Source organism: Cygnus atratus, chromosome 25 (assembly GCF_013377495.2).
Source record: "Cygnus atratus isolate AKBS03 ecotype Queensland, Australia chromosome 25, CAtr_DNAZoo_HiC_assembly, whole genome shotgun sequence".
NCBI classification, from domain to species: Eukaryota; Metazoa; Chordata; class Aves; order Anseriformes; family Anatidae; genus Cygnus; species Cygnus atratus.
The window spans coordinates 5,213,521-5,231,452 of record NC_066386.1 but is presented as its reverse complement, the minus strand read 5'-3'; the positions used below and the strand labels follow the sequence as shown (position 1 = coordinate 5,231,452).

The following is a 17,932-nucleotide window of genomic DNA, read 5'->3' as shown; positions in this document are numbered from 1 at the left end:
CTCCAACCCACGCCTTGCACCGCAGTTCCCACCGACGCTGCCTTGTCCCCAGGATGTCCCCAGGCCCCGTAACCCCACTTTATGGCCACACCACAGCAGCTCACAAGGGCTGGGGTCGGCGGTGGCCCCGTGCCCATCACCACTGCCTCGTGCCCCGCGTTTCCCGGCAGGGCTGCGCTCGCACAAAGCCCCCTCATTGCCATGCTGGGCCCGCGCCCGCTGGCACACAGAGCCCCTTTCATGCAGCCCTGGCACCAGGCCGCTGGGACTGGTGCGGGGAGAAAGCCCCCCCCCCTCGGCCTTGGCGCACGTGTGAGCACCCCAACGAGGTTGGTGTGGGGGGGGTGGCGGCGGGGGACAAGGCCATGCACACGCATGTGCACGCGCAGCCATGCCCGCAGCAGGATCAGGCCCGGGGCTGGGAGCAGGACACAGCGCCCTGAGCCCCAGGCAGGCCCCAGCGAGGGGCAGGCACTGCCCAGCGCCCTTACAGCCCCACTGGGCTGGAACGGACTTGGGAGGCTTCAGATGGCTAATTAAAAGCAGCTTTAATTAGCAGCCTACCTGCGCTGCCAGGCGTCCCGCGGGGTGCCGCAGCCGTGGGGAACGGGGCTGTGGCGCCTGGGTGCTCAGCCAGGGCCTGTCCTGGGGGTCAGCACAAGCAGTGTGAGCATGGATGTGTGTGTGTGTGTGTGTGTGTGTGTACGGCCTGGTGGGCGTGCACGTGCTTGTGCACACACGTATGTGCACATGGCCATGCATGTGCATGCCTGCACTGCACACTGTGTACGTGTGCTTGGGAGGATCAATGCACGTGTGCACTGCTAAGGGTGTGCAACATGCACGCGTGTTCAGGGAAGCAGCACGTGTGTATCTGTGTACACCATTGCACACGTGCAAGGGGAGTCATGCATATGTGTAGCTACACTGCACGTGGCATGTGTGTACTTATGGGGGTGGACGTGCAGGTGCACCCCTGTGCACGTGTGCCTGGCCATGGATAGACATGCGTGTGCACATCTGTAGGTGCCCAGGTGAGGGGGGTTGTGCGTGCATGTGGATGCCTTTTCATGGCTGTGTGCACATCCATGTCCTGAAAAGGCTTTCACAGGCGTGCACATGTGGCTGCGCCTTTGTGCATGTGGGTGTGCATGGACACGTTTGTACGAGGATGTGTGTGCAGCTGTGCAATACACCCCTCAGCCCGTTGAACACCTGGAGACACAGCTGGGGCCAGTGGCTGTGGGGACAGGACCCAGGGCGCAGGGACACCCCGTGCCCTTGCAGTGGGCACCCTCTGAAACGGCTCCCGGCCAGCACCCACAGTGCCCCTGGCATTGCTCCAAGCACCAACGGTGCCCCACAGCACCTCACTCGGCACCCACAGCGCCCCACGGGTGCCTATGGCCATGGTCCCGCTCTGCCTCCTGCCCCGGATGCTGGCAGTGCCCATGGGAGTGTGGGGTAAACCCCGGGGTGGTGGGATCCAGGCAGGGGGCCGGGGGCCTTGCCGTGACGCCCGGGCTGTCTGCCAGGGCTCATCCGTCCCTGCCGGGCGCCACAAAGGCCGGCTTTTGTGCTCGCCCTGTGGCTCCTTGGCCCGCGGCCAGTGCCGGGGGCGGCTGGCAGGGGTGGGAGCCCCCACACTCCATAAAACCCCCAGGGCTGGGACACACCGTGCCCAGCCCTTGGCATGGAGAGCCAGCGGCTGTCCTCCTACGGCCGCCGCTTCGGCTCGGCCGCCTCGGCACGCCGGGGGCTCCCCACCAGCCCCCCGGGCCGGCCCCGCATCTTCAGCTCGCAGCCGGGCCTCCGCTGGGCCGCCCGCCCCGGGCCGGGCAGGATGGACTTCTCGCTGGCCGAGGCGCTCAACTCGGAGTTCAGGGAGACGCGCACCAACGAGAAGGTGGAGATGATGGAGCTCAACGACCGCTTCGCCAGCTACATCGAGAAGGTTCGGCTCCTGGAGCAGCAGAACAAGATGCTGGTGCTGGAGCTGAACCAGGTGCGGGACCAGGAGCCTTCGCACCTGGCCGACGTCTACCAGGAGGAGCTGCGCGACCTGCGGCGCCACGTGGAGCAGCTGGCCACCGCCAAGGCCCGCGTGGAGATCGAGAGGGACAACCTGGCTGAGGACCTCGGAAACCTTCGGCAAAAGTAAGGTGCTGCCCTGCTTGGGGTTGTCCTGGGGGCCAGGGCGGTGACTGGAACCGTGATGGTTACAAGGACCAGGGTGTCCACAGGAGTCAGGGTGGCCACCAGGACCAGGGGCGCCCTGGGGACCAGGCAGTGAAGGGGACCAGGGTGACCCCAGGAGGGGATCGGGCTGACCCCAGGAGGAGATCAGGCTGTCCCCAGGCTGGTGACGGGGCTGAGAACAGTGACTCCATGGGACACGGGCTGAGCTGGGGGCTGGCAGGGCTCTGGGCACAGGCGGTGGGGATGAGGGCACAGGGAACGTGCTGGGGGTGCAGGGCTGGGATGGCCACGTGCAGGGAGCATGTGTGGCACAGGGTGAAATGTGAGGGACATGTGTGTGGCGTGAGGGACATGTGTGTGGCGTGGGGGACATGGGGACGGGGCAGGAGGACGGCGGGGTGGGCACAGGCAGCACCACGGTGCTGCAGGGACCCAAGGGTGGTGCATCCACGGGGCTGAGCTGCAAGTGGCCACTGCAAGTAACGAGTAATGGTGCCCGACAAGTAATGGTGCCCAACGAGTAACAGTGCCTCTCTGCGACACTGCAGGCTGCAGGAGGAGGTGACCCTGCGGCTGGAGGCCGAGAGCACCCTGGCTGCATACAGACAGGTGAGGGCAAGGACTGGATCCTGTCCGCATGCTGCCAGCCCCGGGGCATGAGCGGGGCCGGGCTCAGCACCCCCCAGCACTGGGGCTCCTGGTGGGACCAGGCAGGGCTGGGATGGGGACAAGTGGGGCTGAGGGGTGGGGGGTGCAGTGCCCTGAGCCCATCCTGGGGACCTTCCCTCCTGTCCTGTTCTACACGGTGGCAGGACGTCGATGCCGCCGCCCTGGCTCGCCTCGACCTGGAGCGCCGCGTGGGGTCCCTGCAGGATGAGCTGGCCTTCCTCAGGAAGGTGCACGAGGAGGTAATGCCACCACTGACACCACTACCACACCATGGGGGAACCGGGGATGGGGAGGGGGCTCCGTGCTGACCCCCGGTGCCCCGCAGGAGCTGCGGGAGCTGCAGGAGCAGCTGGCCCGGCACCGGGTGCACGTCGAGGTGGACACCAGCAAGCCGGACCTGACGGCCGCCCTGCGTGACATCCGCACCCAGTACGAGGCTATGGCCGCCAGCAACATGCAGGAGACTGAGGAGTGGTACAAGTCCAAGGTGCGGGGTGGGACCTGGCTGCCGGGCAGGTGCCATCCCCCTCCCGGGATGTCACCTTCATGGAGAGGGGGTCAGCCTCTCCCGGGGCTGGGTGACTCTGCAGGGTGGTGGCACTGGGGGGTTGGCATCCCTGCTGTCCCCGCTGATGTCCCGTGTCCTGGTTTGGGCCCTGGGGGAGCAGGGATATGTCCTCGTTGGTGAGTCACAGTCCCTAGAGAGGTGTTTGCAGTGACGGGTCCCACGGGCACTGTCTCATAGGAGCAGCGACGTGTCCCCAGTGACATCCCACACCACCATCCCTCCCTCTTGCAAAAGCAGGGACATGTCCCCTGTAACACCTCCCATCAGGGATGCGTCCCACGTCCACCATCCCATCACCCCAAGGGACCAGGGACATGCCTCCATGAGGTGCCATCAGGGGTGTGCCCCACACCCACTGTCCCGTCATCCCATGGTAGCAGGGACATGTCCCCAGTGGCACATGGCATGGGGGACATGCCCCACCTGCACTGTCCCACCACTCTGCAGGAGAAGGGACATTCCCCCTTCTCCCATGTCATTGTGGCCACATCCCTCCTGTGGGAGCAGGGACAGGTCCCCCTGGCACGTGCCACTGGGGCCATGCCCCTCCCGTGGAGGAGAGCAGGGTCGTGTCCCCGTGCCACGTGCTACAAGGATGCCGTCCCTGCCCCATGCCCCTGCCCCATGGCATGTCCCATCCCCCCCCCCAGTTCACAGACCTGACGGACGCAGCCGCCCGGCATGCGGAGGCCCTGCGCGTGGCCAAGCAGGAGGCCAACGAGTACCGGCGTCAGCTCCAGGCCCTCACCTGCGACCTGGAGGCCCTGCGGGGTTCGGTAGGTGCCAGCCGGGGGGGGAAAAGAGGGGGACATGGCCTCGGGCAGGGGCCACCACCACAGGGATGCTGCTGGGGAGCTCTGCCCGGGGCTGGGGGCACAGGCAGTGGCCAGGGGTGGGAGCTGGGTGGGTACCGTGGGGAGCCCCTCGCTCCTGGAAGGAGGCGGCTGCTGAGGGCACTGCGTCCCCTCACGGCCCCCAGAACGAGTCCCTGGAGAGGCAGCTGCGGGAGCTGGAGGAGCGCTACGCGCTGGAGACCGCCGGCTACCAGGACACGGTGGTGCGGCTGGAGGAGGACATCCGCAGCCTCAAGGAGGAGATGGCGCGGCACCTGCAGGAGTACCAGGACCTGCTCAACGTCAAGCTGGCCCTCGACATCGAGATCGCCACGTACCGCAAGCTGCTGGAGGGCGAGGAGAGCAGGTGATGGCAGAGCAGGGCCTCATCCTGCCCCGAACCATCCCCACGTACTCCTGGTCCCTCTGGGGGTGGGGAGCAGCCCCCAGCCCTCCTGCCCCAGCCCTGGGCAGAGCAGAGATGCTGTGTGGGGCGGTGGGGACCTGCTGCTCTCCCCGACGCCCCCCTTGCTCCCGCAGGATCACCATCCCTGTGCAGACCTTCTCCAACCTGCAGATCCGAGGTGGGCAGGATGGTGGTGCTGTGAGTGGGGTATGAGGCCGGGAGGGCCTGGGGGCTCCGTGGAAGGAGGTGTCATCCTGGCCAGCCCTGCCCCATCCAGAAGGAGTGGGACGTTTTCCTCCGAATCTCAAGGAACGAGGACTCCAGGGTCTTGTCCCTGGCACCAACCTGCTGCCAGGTCCCTGTGCCACGGGGGTCCCCCAGGATGGAGGGGAGGAGTGTGCCATGGCTGCATCCCCAAGGCCAACCACGTCCCCCATGCCAACTGTCCCCCCAGGGTCAAACCTGTCGCCAAGGCCAACCACATCCCAAAGCTATCCACATCCCGAAGCCCAAACATATTGCCAAGACCAGTCCTGTCCCCAGTGCCAACCATGTCCCCAGGACCATCTGTGTCCCTGAGGCTGATCACGTCCCCAGGGCTGCTCACTGCCATGGATTGGGGTTTTCCTGCCCAGCATGTTCCCTTTGGGCCCCCCCACTTGTGCATGGGTAGAGGGGCCACATGCAGGACACTGAGTCACTGCTGTGTCCTGCCTGCGTCCCCCAGAGACCAGCCTGGACACCAAATCCCTGTCGGAAGCTCACCTGAAGAGGACCATCGTGGTCAAAACTGTGGAGACCAGAGATGGAGAGGTGGGAAGTCCTCATCCATGCCTCCCACGCTGCTTCCCCTCCATCCCTGCCTCCCTGCAGGGTATCCCCCAAGGGGGATGCTCATCACGCAGGTGGGGCCACCATCCCTCAGCCCCATGAGCAGCCTGGGCAGGGAGCCCGGTGGCTCCAGACCATGGTGGAGCTGAGCCTGGCAGCTCTTAGCGAAAACTATCCTCATCCCTGTCCCCATCCCTGTCCCTGTCCCTAAGGTTGTTCAGAGCCCAGGAAGGCTCAGGAGGGGAGGAGGGCCGGAGCTGGGGTGACAGTCCCTCTCCCTCTGCCTCCAGGTGATCAAGGAGTCCAAGCAGGAGCACAAGGAGGTGGCATAGAGCGGGCAAGCCGCAGCAGCCGCGCTTGTAGCCGTAGCCCCGTAGGTGCTGTCTGATGCTGCGAGGGACCCCGGTGACCGGGCGGGAGCTGCGGGATGAGGTGGGGATGCTCCAGGGGGCACCTCCCTCCTGCCCACCCTCACCTCTCCCACCACCCCTGGACCCCCTGCTTGGGGCCGGGCGCTGCGTGGGGAGGGGACTGGAGACACGGGGGAGGTGAGCGGTACTGGGCAGAGCCCAGTCCCACAGCACAGCAGAGCTGGCATTTTGGGGTCCATGCCAAGCATGCGACCTGGGTCTCTGGCTCGCCGATGTCTGTTAAGGAAGTCCATCCTGTTTCGATCTCTGCATGCCAGTTGGAAAAGGCAATGGTGCAAAGAGCATCTCTCCCTGCATCCCACCCCACTGCCCACTCTCTGGTCCAGGAGGCCGCCCTGGATCTGCCCCTGTGTCCAGGCCCTGAGCATGCCAGGGGGGCTGGAGGGGGCAAGGTACCAGCTGGCCAGGGGCGTTTTCCCATCCCTGAGCATTGGGTGGGCTTAGCCAAGAGGCACGGGCAGGAGGAAGAGGGGGATGGAGCCGCACAGGGAGGCAGGGTTCTGCTGGGATGGTGTGAAAGCGTGATGGAGTGGAGATAATGAGGGGTGCCTGTGGGTGTGGGGGGGCTGTGGGGCTGGAGTAGTGATGGGCACAGCAGGCTGGGTGGCCTCATTCAGTTTTCCAGGACACAGAGCCATGGGGCTGTCCCAGCCCCGAGTGGGTGCCCCCACCAAGGTGCCCCCATCAGCACGGTGGAGGAAACAGTCCCGAGGGGCTCGTGGCCATGGGGGACCCACAGCTGTGTGCTTGGCCCCTCACCTGGGGGGTTCCCATGCAGGTGAAAGTGGAGATGAGGGGAGTGAGGACAGCGGGAGGAGGAGAAGGAAGAGGAAGAGGAGAAGGAGGAGGAGGAGGGTGTTGGGGCACCCATGGGTGCTCTCAGAGCAGGAGGTGCCTCCTGTGACCCAGGAGTTCTGGGGGAGGACAGGCAGCCCTCCCTGTTCTCCCTGTCCCAACCAGCTCGCAGTATGAGTCCCACCACCACAGCGAGCCAGGGCTGCCTGGGTCAAGCCCTGGCCATGCAGGAGCCTGAGCCCAGCTCCTGCATGAGAGGGGCTTGGCAGAAATTCCCTGTCCCGGGGCTCCATGTGGCCTTGACCCCCATGCGTCCTCCCTTGCTTCCCATGCCCAGACCAGCACATGCCACCCAGTTGGGGCCATCACCCAGCCCAGTGCTCACCCACAGCCCCCATCCCCAACCTTTAATTTAACCACTACCAGGAGCAAAACCTGCCCCACTGCCACCTAACATAGGAGCAACCACCCAGCAGCGCTTCTCGTACCCCATAAGCCCGTAGGGATGAGCACACGGAATGCTACTCAGTTGCCATCCTCCCTTACCCCCTTTGTCTGCTGTGTCTCCCAGCTCTGTGAAAAATTAATGTCCTAATGTCTGCGGCAGCACGAGATGAGAAATAAAGCTTACACAAGTGCTACTTCGATGGTTGTACTGCAAGCTGCCTCTCTGCGCCAGCCCCTGCCCCAGCCACAGGACAAGCTGCCAGTGCCATGGGTTATTTGGGATTAGCCAGGGCAGAGGGGTCCTTTGGGAGCCCAAACCCACTGCTGGCAGCTTCCTTGTGGGGGGACGAAGGCTCAGTCCTGAACCCCAGGGCCAACACATTTGGCCATTTGTGGTTTGAACACATGCAAGGGCTTGTGGGATGGTGGAGGAATAACCCCCAAAGCCAGCAGTGTGGCAGGAGAGATCCCCTTCCCTAGAGGGAGGGAGGGGAAGCACAGACCTGTTCTGGGGTCTTCAGCAGCAAACCCAGCGTGAACCCAGGCTGCCACTCCTGGGGAGCCTCAGGTGCCGGCTGTATCTCTGAGGACCAGTGGTTAATTCCTAATGACCTCGTGAAGGGCTGGTGAGGATGGGTTGTGTTGGCAAGCAGCAGGAAATGCTGTGGGTGAGTGGGGATTAGAGGGGGGCATTGGGAATTTGGGAGCCCCAGCCTGGCCCTGGGTGGAAGGATGTGGCCAGTGCATGTAGGCTGGATATAGCCACCAAAGAGGGTGCCACGAGACCCTGCACACCAGGAAAGCAGCCCAGGGGCTGAGCACTACGAGACCCTTAGTGCTGCCTGGCCACCCGGACAGCTGGCTTCTCCGGGGAAAGCTGAAGTCCTCAGGTCACCTCCTTGGGAAAAGGACCAGAGATGAGCCCAGCAGAGAAGTCGTGCTCTACGCTGAGGAGCAAACAAGAGGCCACCTAAACGCTGCACAGATGCAATCCTCTTTGGAGGACATCTTTTGCAACACATAAATAACGGCTAATAAAAAGCCAAATATCTCACAGGTCCATGCTGAGTTGGGCAAATTCAAACATCAAACCACCACCACCAAAACCAAAACACAAACAGGAAAATTTCTAAAGATATCCTCTGTTTTCATTTGGATTTTTTTTCCTTCAAAAGTATAAATGTTTAAACTCAAATTTTTAAAGACAGGTTTGCTCCAGCTAAGGATCTCAAACAAACACTGGATGTTTTGAAATGTTGGCAGTCGAAGTTTTCAGCAATGAAAAGAACTAAAAAAAAAAAAAATCTAAGAAAAGCCAGAATTAATTGGAGTAAAACAGTTTGGTGGACTACAGTGGACTCTTAGAAAAACAGCCCTAATAAATCACTGATGTGGATTGAGAACTCTGTAGTGCTTGGCAAGAAAATACTGCAACAACTCCAAGAATTTATTCAAAAAGGATTATATTGAGCTTAAAAGCCTACTGCAAACCTGCATAAGGGGCCAGAAACAGCCCGTGGTGGTGTGAAATCCCCTCCTGTCCCACCAAGCCGTACTGCCCAGCAGCACAGGGACTTTTCCATCTCAGTCCTCACTGCTGCACTCTCAACCCAAAATGGAGGATGAGCGGGTGCTGGCAGCATTTCGATCCCGTTTATTTCTAATAGTCAAAACATTATAAATTTCTCATGAAATAATGGTCAGAGGTGTAGGAGTGACCTGTTGGGGCTGCATGGGGATGCTACTTCCTCACGGGACACCTGAACACCTGCCAGCAGCAGCGGCACACGTGGATGCTGACGAAGATGGCGCTGATGAGGACGTAGCTCGTGCTGATGGCCTTGATGGCATAGATCGTCTCGGGATCGTCGAGCGTCCGCCTGCGCTGGCGCTGGTGGCCCACGCTGAGCCGGAAGCCGGCCACCAGCTGGCCCTCCCGCCAGCAGAAGTAGGTGCCTCCGTCACTGAACTGGACCCGCTGGATGTGCAGGTGGTTTCCGTGGTCGATGAAGACCCGCATGCTCTGGTTGACACCCACGAGGAAGTGGGAGCGGTAGAGCCGGACAGAGTCCTTGTCCCAGGCCACGGCGTGCTCGGGCCGGGCTCCTGGGCAGGCGATGATCAGATCTCTTCCTACTGGATGCTTGTGGAACTGCGTGGGGACGTGGGGCAGCCAGGGCTTCTGGCCCAGCTTGTAAATTACGTTGGAGATGGCCTGCACCCCTTCCTGGGGGTCCTGCTCCTTCACGCAGGGGGCCAGGCAGCTTCGGATGGCCACCTCGGGCCTCCAGCGGCGGCCGTGGCGCTGAAGACGCATGGAGACGGCCCTGGAGCCGCAGGAGGTGACGTTGGGCAGGGCAGTGCGGTAGCGGGGGTGCAGCTTGGCGCTCCGCATGTAGCACAGCCCGATCCGCCGCTGCTCGCCCCTCACACCGCAGCGGTCGCATTTGGTCCAGTCCCAGAAGGTGGTGAAGAGGCTGAAGAGCTTCCCTGTGTAGTCGTCCTGGACGTGCTCGCCTCTGTCCACAAAAGCCACCGTGATCTGCTTAGTTGGCTGCACGTCCACGTCGTAGCCGTAGAAGAAGTCCCCTTTCTTAGTGCCGCACAGGTAGAGGCCCGAGTCCGTCACTTGGGCCCGGAAGACGATGAGACTGAACATCCGGATGCTGAAACGCTTCAGCACGTTGCTGCCCACGTGGATATGGCCCGAGTCAAGAACCACGTTGCCAGCAAAGTCCGTCAGGACTGTGGTTTTCTTGCTTCCCATGGTCTTCTGGAAGTACCAGACGACATTAGAGACCTCCTCGGGCTTGCAGTTGCAAGGGAGCTCAAAGGTCATGTCGGCCAGGTAAGCGGCGTTGTCAAACATCAGGAAAGCAGGACAAACCATTCGCTTGAATATATCTTCTTTCTCCTCAATCGCAAAAGAGTGGAGCACATCTACCATGCAGAGGAGAAGTACAGCTCTTGGCAGCCCGGTCTCCATCACGCCCAGCAGCCTCTGCCGTCAGCAGAATGAACCCAGCCACCACGTCCTCAGTGTGGCGCAGGGTTGGAGGTGTCGGCACCAAGGCAGGGACCAGGGCACACACACCACCTGCTCACCAGGGATGGGGCTTGTAACAGACTTTGGAAGGTGGACACCCAGCCTGTGGCTGACAGCAGGGATCAAACAGCAGTCGAAATCTCTCATCCCAGAGTAACAGCTGCTGGGAACCACTTGCAAGCATCTGCTGTTGCAGCAGAGAATGTTTGTCCTGCCCTGCGGCAGCCTGTCCCTGTCTGGGACATGGCCTGTCCCTGTCCCTGCATGTCAGGGACGTGGACTCTAGAATGTTTCCAGCTGCTCTAGAGCGCACCGTGCCGCTGGGCAACGAGCAGAGATCGCTCGTGTAGCATGGCTGTGGAGGCAAAATGCAGCCTGCATGGTGGGAAGAAGGGAACCGCTGCTGTTTTCTTGAAAGAAGTAAACATTAAGGGTTGCACCGACTCTTCTGAGCACAGTGATCATGGAGAAGAACCTCCCCTGACGGCAGCTGACCTCTGTAGCCCAGAACCAGAGGTGACAAACACGGTATTTAGACTTCTGTATCCTCCCTGTTGGCTGTCCAAGTGTTTGTGTGCTGAAGACCCACCACACAGGCAATGTTTGAGACTCCCCCTCTTGGAGTGATCGAGGGAGGCTTTTCATTCACATCCTCCTTGCCTTGGCTGATGCTGGAACCAACCCTGGAGGCTTAAATGCATCTCTCCTACAGTAGAGGTGAGTTATTTGCTCCCCACTGACTCTGGCCAGACCTTCAGTTTAGATTCTGGCACTTCCTGATCAGACCATGACTACTTGGGAAACTGATTCCAGCCAGTCCAACAGCCCTTCCTCCTGCTGACATTCACACAATCGCTCCTTCGAGGAGGAGCTCAGTGCTTGTGCCTGCATTTCATTTCTCCTGAGTCTTCTCACCAAATAACAGGGATTTTGCTTTTCCCCAAGTGGTGGGGATGCAGCAGGCTGCTCCCATCCTTCACATAGGATGTGAGTGCAAGCCCTGAGCCACAGGACTGCTGAAAGCACTGGGGGTGTTCCCACCACAACTGAAGCTGCAGCTAGCGCAGGCTTTCGTACCAGGGCCACTCCTGCATCAACATCCTGCATCCCGACCATGGGACCATCCAGGATCTTTCCGTTTTGTTTGAGATATCAGCGCTTGGCTTTCTGTTAGCCATCAGGTTTGCAAGTGTCATGCAAAGGAATGGCACCTACAGCAGATTGCAGGGACACGTGTCCCCATGGTTGATGCCACAAAGCCTGAAATTAGGGGCTTAGTGGTTTCTACAGAGACAGTGGGAGAGGGTGAGTTGTAGTCAGCCAGGGATGACTCTACCTTTTTCTCCTCTACCTGGGTTTTCAAACAAAATGGACCTGGTAGTTGTTTCTGAGCTGAATTCAAGGCAGTCTGAGCAGTGTAACATGCACTGGGCTCCTCAGCACACTTGGGAGAAGCTTGAGGATCTTCCCAGACCAGAAATAAAAGTGAACTTGGTGGGTAGGTGCTGAGCTGTACAATATGAGAGTCTTCCTGAAGCCTGCAGCCTAAACAGAAAGGCCAGTCAGTTTGGACACAATATTTGGCAGCACTGGAGAGTCTCTTTGTTGGACTGATGTTTGTCAGTTCCTTTTAAATTTAAATCTATGTAGATTTTAGGCAAACCATATAGTGTCCAAGATCATAGGGCAATATCTCAGAGATTTACCCCATGGCCTACTTAAAATAGATGTTGGATCAACCCCAGATATATCACCTCGCAGAGTATTTCCACTCCCATCAGCCTAATTTCAGCGGCTGTATGGTTAAGCGTGAAGTGCCACTGATTACATTTCTTAAATCCTGAGTGACAATGGACAGAGATGGAAAAAGGAAGGAAATACTTGCATTTTGGCCTCTCCTTCATAAATGCCTGCCTAATTTTTCTTTCTCATGTTTGTTCTCCCCATCTAAGAGATTCTCACAGAATTGTCCTGTGAGGACACTCTGCCCCAGAGATCACAACGTACACAGAGTCCTTTCTGTAACTAACTTTTATTTGGCAGAACTATTGCTCTGGGTGGCTCCCAGGTACAGGGAAATGTACAGCAATGCTCCAGAAGTATCTGAGTTATTCTTAACTGTCTCACACAGTATCTGATGCCAAAGCCAAGCCGTAAGAATCTTTTCCACTCTGCTTCTGCATGACCCTGCTGCTTCTGCTCCTTCAGCTGACTTGGTAACATTTCATCAGCTCCATCATTATCCTTTCCTCGGCTTCGTTTTGCAAGCTGGTGTCTGTGAGGTGGATTTCCTTCTCTGGTTTGCAGCTGGCTGGGCCACTAAGGTGGCCAGGGGTCCAATAATCCCTGCTCATGCTCTGCAGCTTCCTAAACAAATCCCTGGTGCTCTCCTTCTCCGACTCACTCAGAAGATCCACGTTTAACCCAAAGCGCTTGGTGCCAGAAAGGCTCTGTAAGATCTGAAGGACAGCATCTCTGTCTTCGTGACAGATGTTCTCTGCCAGCACAGCAAGGAATTCACCCAGGAGGCCAAAACCCAAGTCAGCCTGAAAGATTCTGCCCAAGGCCTTCCCTTCGAGCTTAAGCAAAAGCTGGTATTTTTCTTTTCCGCTTTTTAAGCATCTGCGCCAATCTCGGTAAAATTCGGCAGAGGTTCCAGGCAGTTGATCCAGCTCCTGAAGGAAAAAATAATTGTCAAGTTCTTTCTGTTTTGTTCCCACTTGATGATTTTTATTCCCCCCTCATCAGTCTGTGGGTGTGTCTGACAGATGCTTTTAATACAGGCTTTGATAGCACAAAGGGCTCCATAAAGCTTGTGAGGTATCAAAACATGCAGAAAGATGAAGAAATAGCAGGTTCATCAAGCCCAAAAGAAAACAGAGGACTTAAGAGAAAAATAAAGGAAGAATAGGTGAGACCTGAAACACAGCGTAGATGAACACAGACCATCAGTGGAGTAATCCAAGCCCTAACCAGAACCAAACACACTAAACACTCTCCTGGAACTGCGGTAGTTCAGCAAAAGCCTGTCTCCATCTCAAGCATCAAGAGGCAAATCAAGCAGGTGAGCAGATAAAAGATAAGGGGCATAAAACCCACAAAATACACTGATGACTCTAACATACTGTCTTGTAACATACTGCATTCATACAAGCCTCGGACTAGAAGAGAGAGCCAAGCTCAATGTGGCATCTCAGATAAAAGGAAATCCTGTTTTATACAACATGTAATTGAACTGCTGAACTCATCACTGCTGACTTAACTGATGCACAGACTGAAGAAGGATTAAAATGTTTAGGCTTTTATACAGATAGTGAGAACAAGGCACAGCAACATCAGGCTGTGTCTAAACACAAAATGCAGAAGCCCTGGAGATCTGAGCCCAAGCACTAATGGGATTAGGAACAGAGTTTGCTCTGGGGAGATCTCTGCTCACTCCAAGCAAATACAAAGCTGCCTAGAAGAGCTGCAAAAGGATGTCATAATAAACAGGCAAATGAAATTCACTGTCAAAAAATTCATGCAATGCTTGTGAGAAACATCCATGCAAAACATCTCTGGCTAGGGAAACGTCCAGTGACAGACTCGCATCAAGCAGGTGAGTCTCCTGTCATCGTGTCACTGGGCTAGCAGGAATCACCACAGATATTCTTTTGAAGACATCAGCTCATTCTCAGCAGCAGTCAAAATGGCAAAGCCAATATTGGGAGCTAATAGGAAAGCAACTGAAAATAAAACAGAATTATTGTTTTATATCTCTATTAATCCAGTGGGTGCCTGAGCCTTGGATGCTGACTGCAGTTGGGCTCCTCTTATGCATAAGAGAAAACCCAGCACCAGAGAAGAGAAGGGAAACAAAGGCAATGGAAGTATAAAACGCCTTCCATACCAGAAGACATTCAACTAACCAGGACTCTCCAGCTTGGAAAAAGTCCACTGAAGGGGGCAGGAAAGACATCAGTCAAATCACAAATGGCCTGGATATAAAAGGTTTTGTCACCGTTTCCCACAACCGAAGAACTAAGGGGAGCACCCAATGAACTCATCAGGCAGCAGGTTTAGAACAAAATAGCACTTTTCTGTATCATGCATAATTAAACCGTGGGGTGAAAAAGAATTGGCTGCATTCACAGAAGATGCGTTATCTGCATCTATTAAACGTGATGATCCAGATGCACAGCCTGGCTCTCGGGCTCTAAACTGCAGCCAGCTGGAGGAGTGCGGTCAAGGGAGGGCACTCTTCCCCAAGAATCTGTTACTGGCCACCGGCAGAGGCAGGGTATTGGGAGCTCTGGTCCGACGCTGTGCAGCTGGTTCTAGATTCCCACAGGGTTGAAGCAGCCTTTCCTTGAAGCAGCTGGTGCACGCCCTTACCAGCCACAAAGCAGGGGCCAAGACTGAGCCCTGCAGTTATCTAACTCCAGTGTTCCTGGGGATTTTGAGGGCTTGTTCACATGCAGAAATAATTCTGAATAATTCTTGTGCTTTAAACTAATACTCAAATTATTTTGGAGTAATTTTTAGATGTGGACAAAGTCCCGGAAAGCGTCTCCCTTACCTGGGGTATCTCCATGTCACCGGCTTGCTGGCCCTTCGTGTGGCCTGCACAAGGGTTCCACAGCACGTTTCTCTTGTTCCCCATTTTGTCCTTTTTCTCTAGAGGCTTCAGGTGTGATGCCAGCACGATGTCCCTGCAGGCAACAGGAAGGGGACGGAAGACCAAAAACCTTGAGGCTGCACTCCTCCGCAGTGCCTCCTGCAAGGCAGACCATTTCCGAGCTTGTGCCACACATAGCAAACAAGACCAGCATTTACTTAAGATCATGAAGCATCGGAGAGGGATCAGAGGAAAAGAAAATACAGCACATGGGACACTTGGCAGGCACATCCTCCTCACATGCTCTGTATTAATCCAGCCATCAGGCCCAACGAGGCAGGAATTGCCCTGCAGGCTGGACTGCTGTTGAGCACCGCGGTTCCTGCCTGACACGGGCAGGGCACTGCCAGTTCCACCCAGCAGCGCCTGCCAGAGCCAGGGCCCAAGGAACTGGCAGGACACTCTTTTCTCCTGCTTTTTTCTTATGGTACTCTGAAGCTTTTGTGGCTTTGGGACCTCCACAGGAAAGACCCTACATTCCTACAGGCCCTAAGGATTGTTTTGTAGCTTGGACAGGTACTTGTTTGTGGATTCATTTGAATTCAGCATCTTATTACACTGATACCTACGACTACCTACAGCAGCCAGGACTCAGTGGCTCACTTCGTTCTTCTCATCCCATGGGATGAACATCTGAGCCCACAGCCCTCACAGCAACCAGCGGGAGATCTTTGAAGGGGTCCAGGTCCCTGCTGCTACACCGGCAGCCTTTGCTGGTGAAGATGCTGCACCCACAGTGAGGAGCTGCTCTGCCGCCTCCCTCGGATGGCTTCTAGCTGCTAACGCTACAGTTGCATTGCAGATTTTCTGTACTGAGCAGGAGTGTGATCTTTGATCGTGCTCTAGCAGCTACACTGACAAAACTGCAGCAGGGAATCCTTTTACAGGGACTGGGGAGAAAGCAACAGGAAAAAATGCCATAAATGCCATTTTAAACTTTTTCCCTTTCACAGATCCGATAGCGTGACCAAATTCCAGCAGGATGAGGCCGTGAATGCAATTTGCTCCACTCCTGGATAAGCCTGGTCAGAGCCCTGGATCTGTCTGCAGATCTTTCTGCATATGTCAAGGGATGGGGACTTGTGCAAGGAGGGCATTAGGAGCACTGCTCCTCCAGGGAGCATCCCCGGGTCATAAATCTGTTCCCAAACTGCCTCGGACAGGGCGATGATGGGTTTGGGAGCAAGAACGCGCCGAGCTGGGTGCATGGGGATGCGCACTGCCCTGTCCTTCCACACCACCACCACCGACTGGGGCTGGAGAAGCGGGAGGGGAGGACAGGAGGTCAGGAGGGGCCGCCAGGGTCTGCGCTGCACCAGGGAAAGCATCGCAGCAGGGTAAACCCAACGCCTTTGGGTAGCCGGTTTTCCACAGACCAGTGCCTTGGACTCGGCACAACGCTGGTGACAGCAAGTTGGCAAGAGACTTCTAGGCTGGGACAGCTGAGATCTTAGCAGGCAGAAGTTAAGCTGCCAATTTTTTCAGCCAACTTTAAACAAGACCAGTTCTGTCAGATCAGCACTTTGTGTCACGGGGGCCACAGAGTTTTCAAGCACCCTGGGAACCCTGAAGCCAGGTTTACTGCACCGTCAAGCCATGCTCATAGCCACCCAGGGCATAAAGCGCATACAGGGAGCTCGGGAGCGAAGGGTGCCTTTTGGAGCCCTTTGGAACAAGGTGTGAGCTCAGAAGCAGCTGGGCGACCCCATCAGCGTGTGGTGAGTTTACATCTGTATTGCAAGAGGTCTAAAAATTCACCACTGCTCCCCGGGGGCTGCGTCAGCGCCGTGTCCAGAGCACCAGGCACCAAGGGAAGCCTCTGTGGTGCAGAGAGAGACATGACACGACCCCCTTGGTACCAAGGCCCGGGACCGCAGCTGACGGCGCTAATGAATCCCCACGGGGTATGGAACGATTCGAATCCTCCCTCAAGGTGTCCTGGGGATGGCCACGTGCGGGGCCAGCCCTCGGCCGGACCTGAACTCCTCGTAGGAGGCGACCCGCTGGCGCACGGCGCGGAACTTGGCGCTGTTCTCCCTCGCGTGCTTCTCATCGGCCGCCAGTGCCGCCCGCAGCTCCTCGTGCAGCGCGCCCAGGTCGAGGGCTCCGTCCGCCTCCATCGCCCTGCGGTTGCCGGCCTGGGGCTGTGCAGTAACGAGGCACCCAGAGGGGGCAGGGAGCTCCTGTCGTGACAGGCACGACTGGACGGCCTCAGCACGTGGCCAGCTGTGGGGGCAATGACTCCTGTTGCCACAGCCTGGTGGAGCACCTCGATGCCCCCTGCTACTGTCGCAATAGATCCCTGCCAGGCTCGTGGCTGGCCCCAGAGACCCCACTCCTATCATGACAGCCCCATGAGACCATGCACACTGACAGCAACGGGGACCCCACTCCTGTTGCGACAGCCGTGCAGGGATGCATGCACGGCCACCCTCACTCCTGTCGTGATAATCCTGCCAGACTGCGCACCCCAGCACCCTCACTCCTGTCGCGGCAGCCTCGTTGGGCACTACACCCCGCCACTCCCCCACCCTCACTCCTGTCGCGACAGCCTCATTGGGCACTGCACACCACCACCCCTCCACCCTGCCACCCTCACTCCTGTCTCGATGGCCTTGCTGGGCCACGCAGCCCGGCACCCTCGCTCCTGTCACGACAGTCCCGCCGGGCTGCGCACCCCAGCACCCTTGCTCCTGTCGTGACAGCCTCGCTGGGCACCACACCCCGCCACTCCGCCACCCTCACTCCTGTCGCGACAGCCTTGCTGGGCCACGCAGCCCGGCACCCTCGCTCCTGTCACGACAGTCCCACCGGGCTGCGCACCCCACCACCCTCACTCCTGTCGCGACAGCCCCGCCGCCCCGGCCGAGCTCGCTCCCGTTGCCATAGCGCCCGGCCGCGTGGCGCCAGGCCCCGGCGGGGCTGCCCGGGCCGCGCCTGACAGAACCGGGCCCGGCGCCCCCGGTACCCCCCCGGTACCCCCCGGTACCCCCGGCCCCGCCTCACCCCGCGCGGCCCGGCCCGGCCCGCGGGACCCCCCCGGCACCGGG

At 58.3% G+C, this 17,932-nt stretch overlaps 3 protein-coding genes across 7 annotated transcripts; 1 reads left to right on the top strand and 2 right to left on the bottom strand.

Moving 5' to 3' along the window:
* The first annotated feature begins 1,693 nt into the window (after positions 1 to 1,693).
* Positions 1,694 to 5,838, top strand: GFAP (glial fibrillary acidic protein). Its single transcript, XM_035566947.1, has 9 exons — positions 1,694 to 2,157; positions 2,748 to 2,808; positions 3,012 to 3,107; positions 3,194 to 3,355; positions 4,087 to 4,212; positions 4,416 to 4,636; positions 4,810 to 4,853; positions 5,403 to 5,488; positions 5,797 to 5,838. Exons 1-9 carry the CDS (start codon positions 1,694 to 1,696, stop codon positions 5,836 to 5,838), a joined length of 1,302 nt encoding a protein of 433 aa, XP_035422840.1.
* A 3,082-nt stretch (positions 5,839 to 8,920) lies between these two features.
* Positions 8,921 to 10,165, bottom strand: FAM187A (family with sequence similarity 187 member A). The gene has a single exon (XM_035566946.1). The coding sequence runs from the start codon at positions 10,163 to 10,165 to the stop codon at positions 8,921 to 8,923; it is 1,245 nt and encodes a 414-aa protein (XP_035422839.1).
* A 2,076-nt stretch (positions 10,166 to 12,241) lies between these two features.
* Positions 12,242 to 17,805, bottom strand: CCDC103 (coiled-coil domain containing 103). 5 transcript variants are annotated; one of them, XM_035566913.2, is made up of 4 exons: positions 17,706 to 17,805; positions 16,860 to 17,108; positions 14,784 to 14,916; positions 12,242 to 12,900 (listed from the first exon to the last, which is right to left on the bottom strand). In XM_035566913.2, the coding sequence occupies exons 2-4, from the start codon at positions 17,000 to 17,002 to the stop codon at positions 12,430 to 12,432; spliced, it is 747 nt and encodes a 248-aa protein (XP_035422806.1). In that variant the 5' UTR covers positions 17,003 to 17,108; positions 17,706 to 17,805; the 3' UTR covers positions 12,242 to 12,429. The 5 variants fall into 5 exon arrangements, with proteins under 5 accessions (XP_035422806.1, XP_035422807.2, XP_050571436.1 ...); XM_035566914.2 differs by having other exon boundaries at positions 17,720 to 17,795; XM_050715479.1 differs by having other exon boundaries at positions 17,694 to 17,774.
* Positions 17,806 to 17,932: the final 127 nt, after the last annotated feature.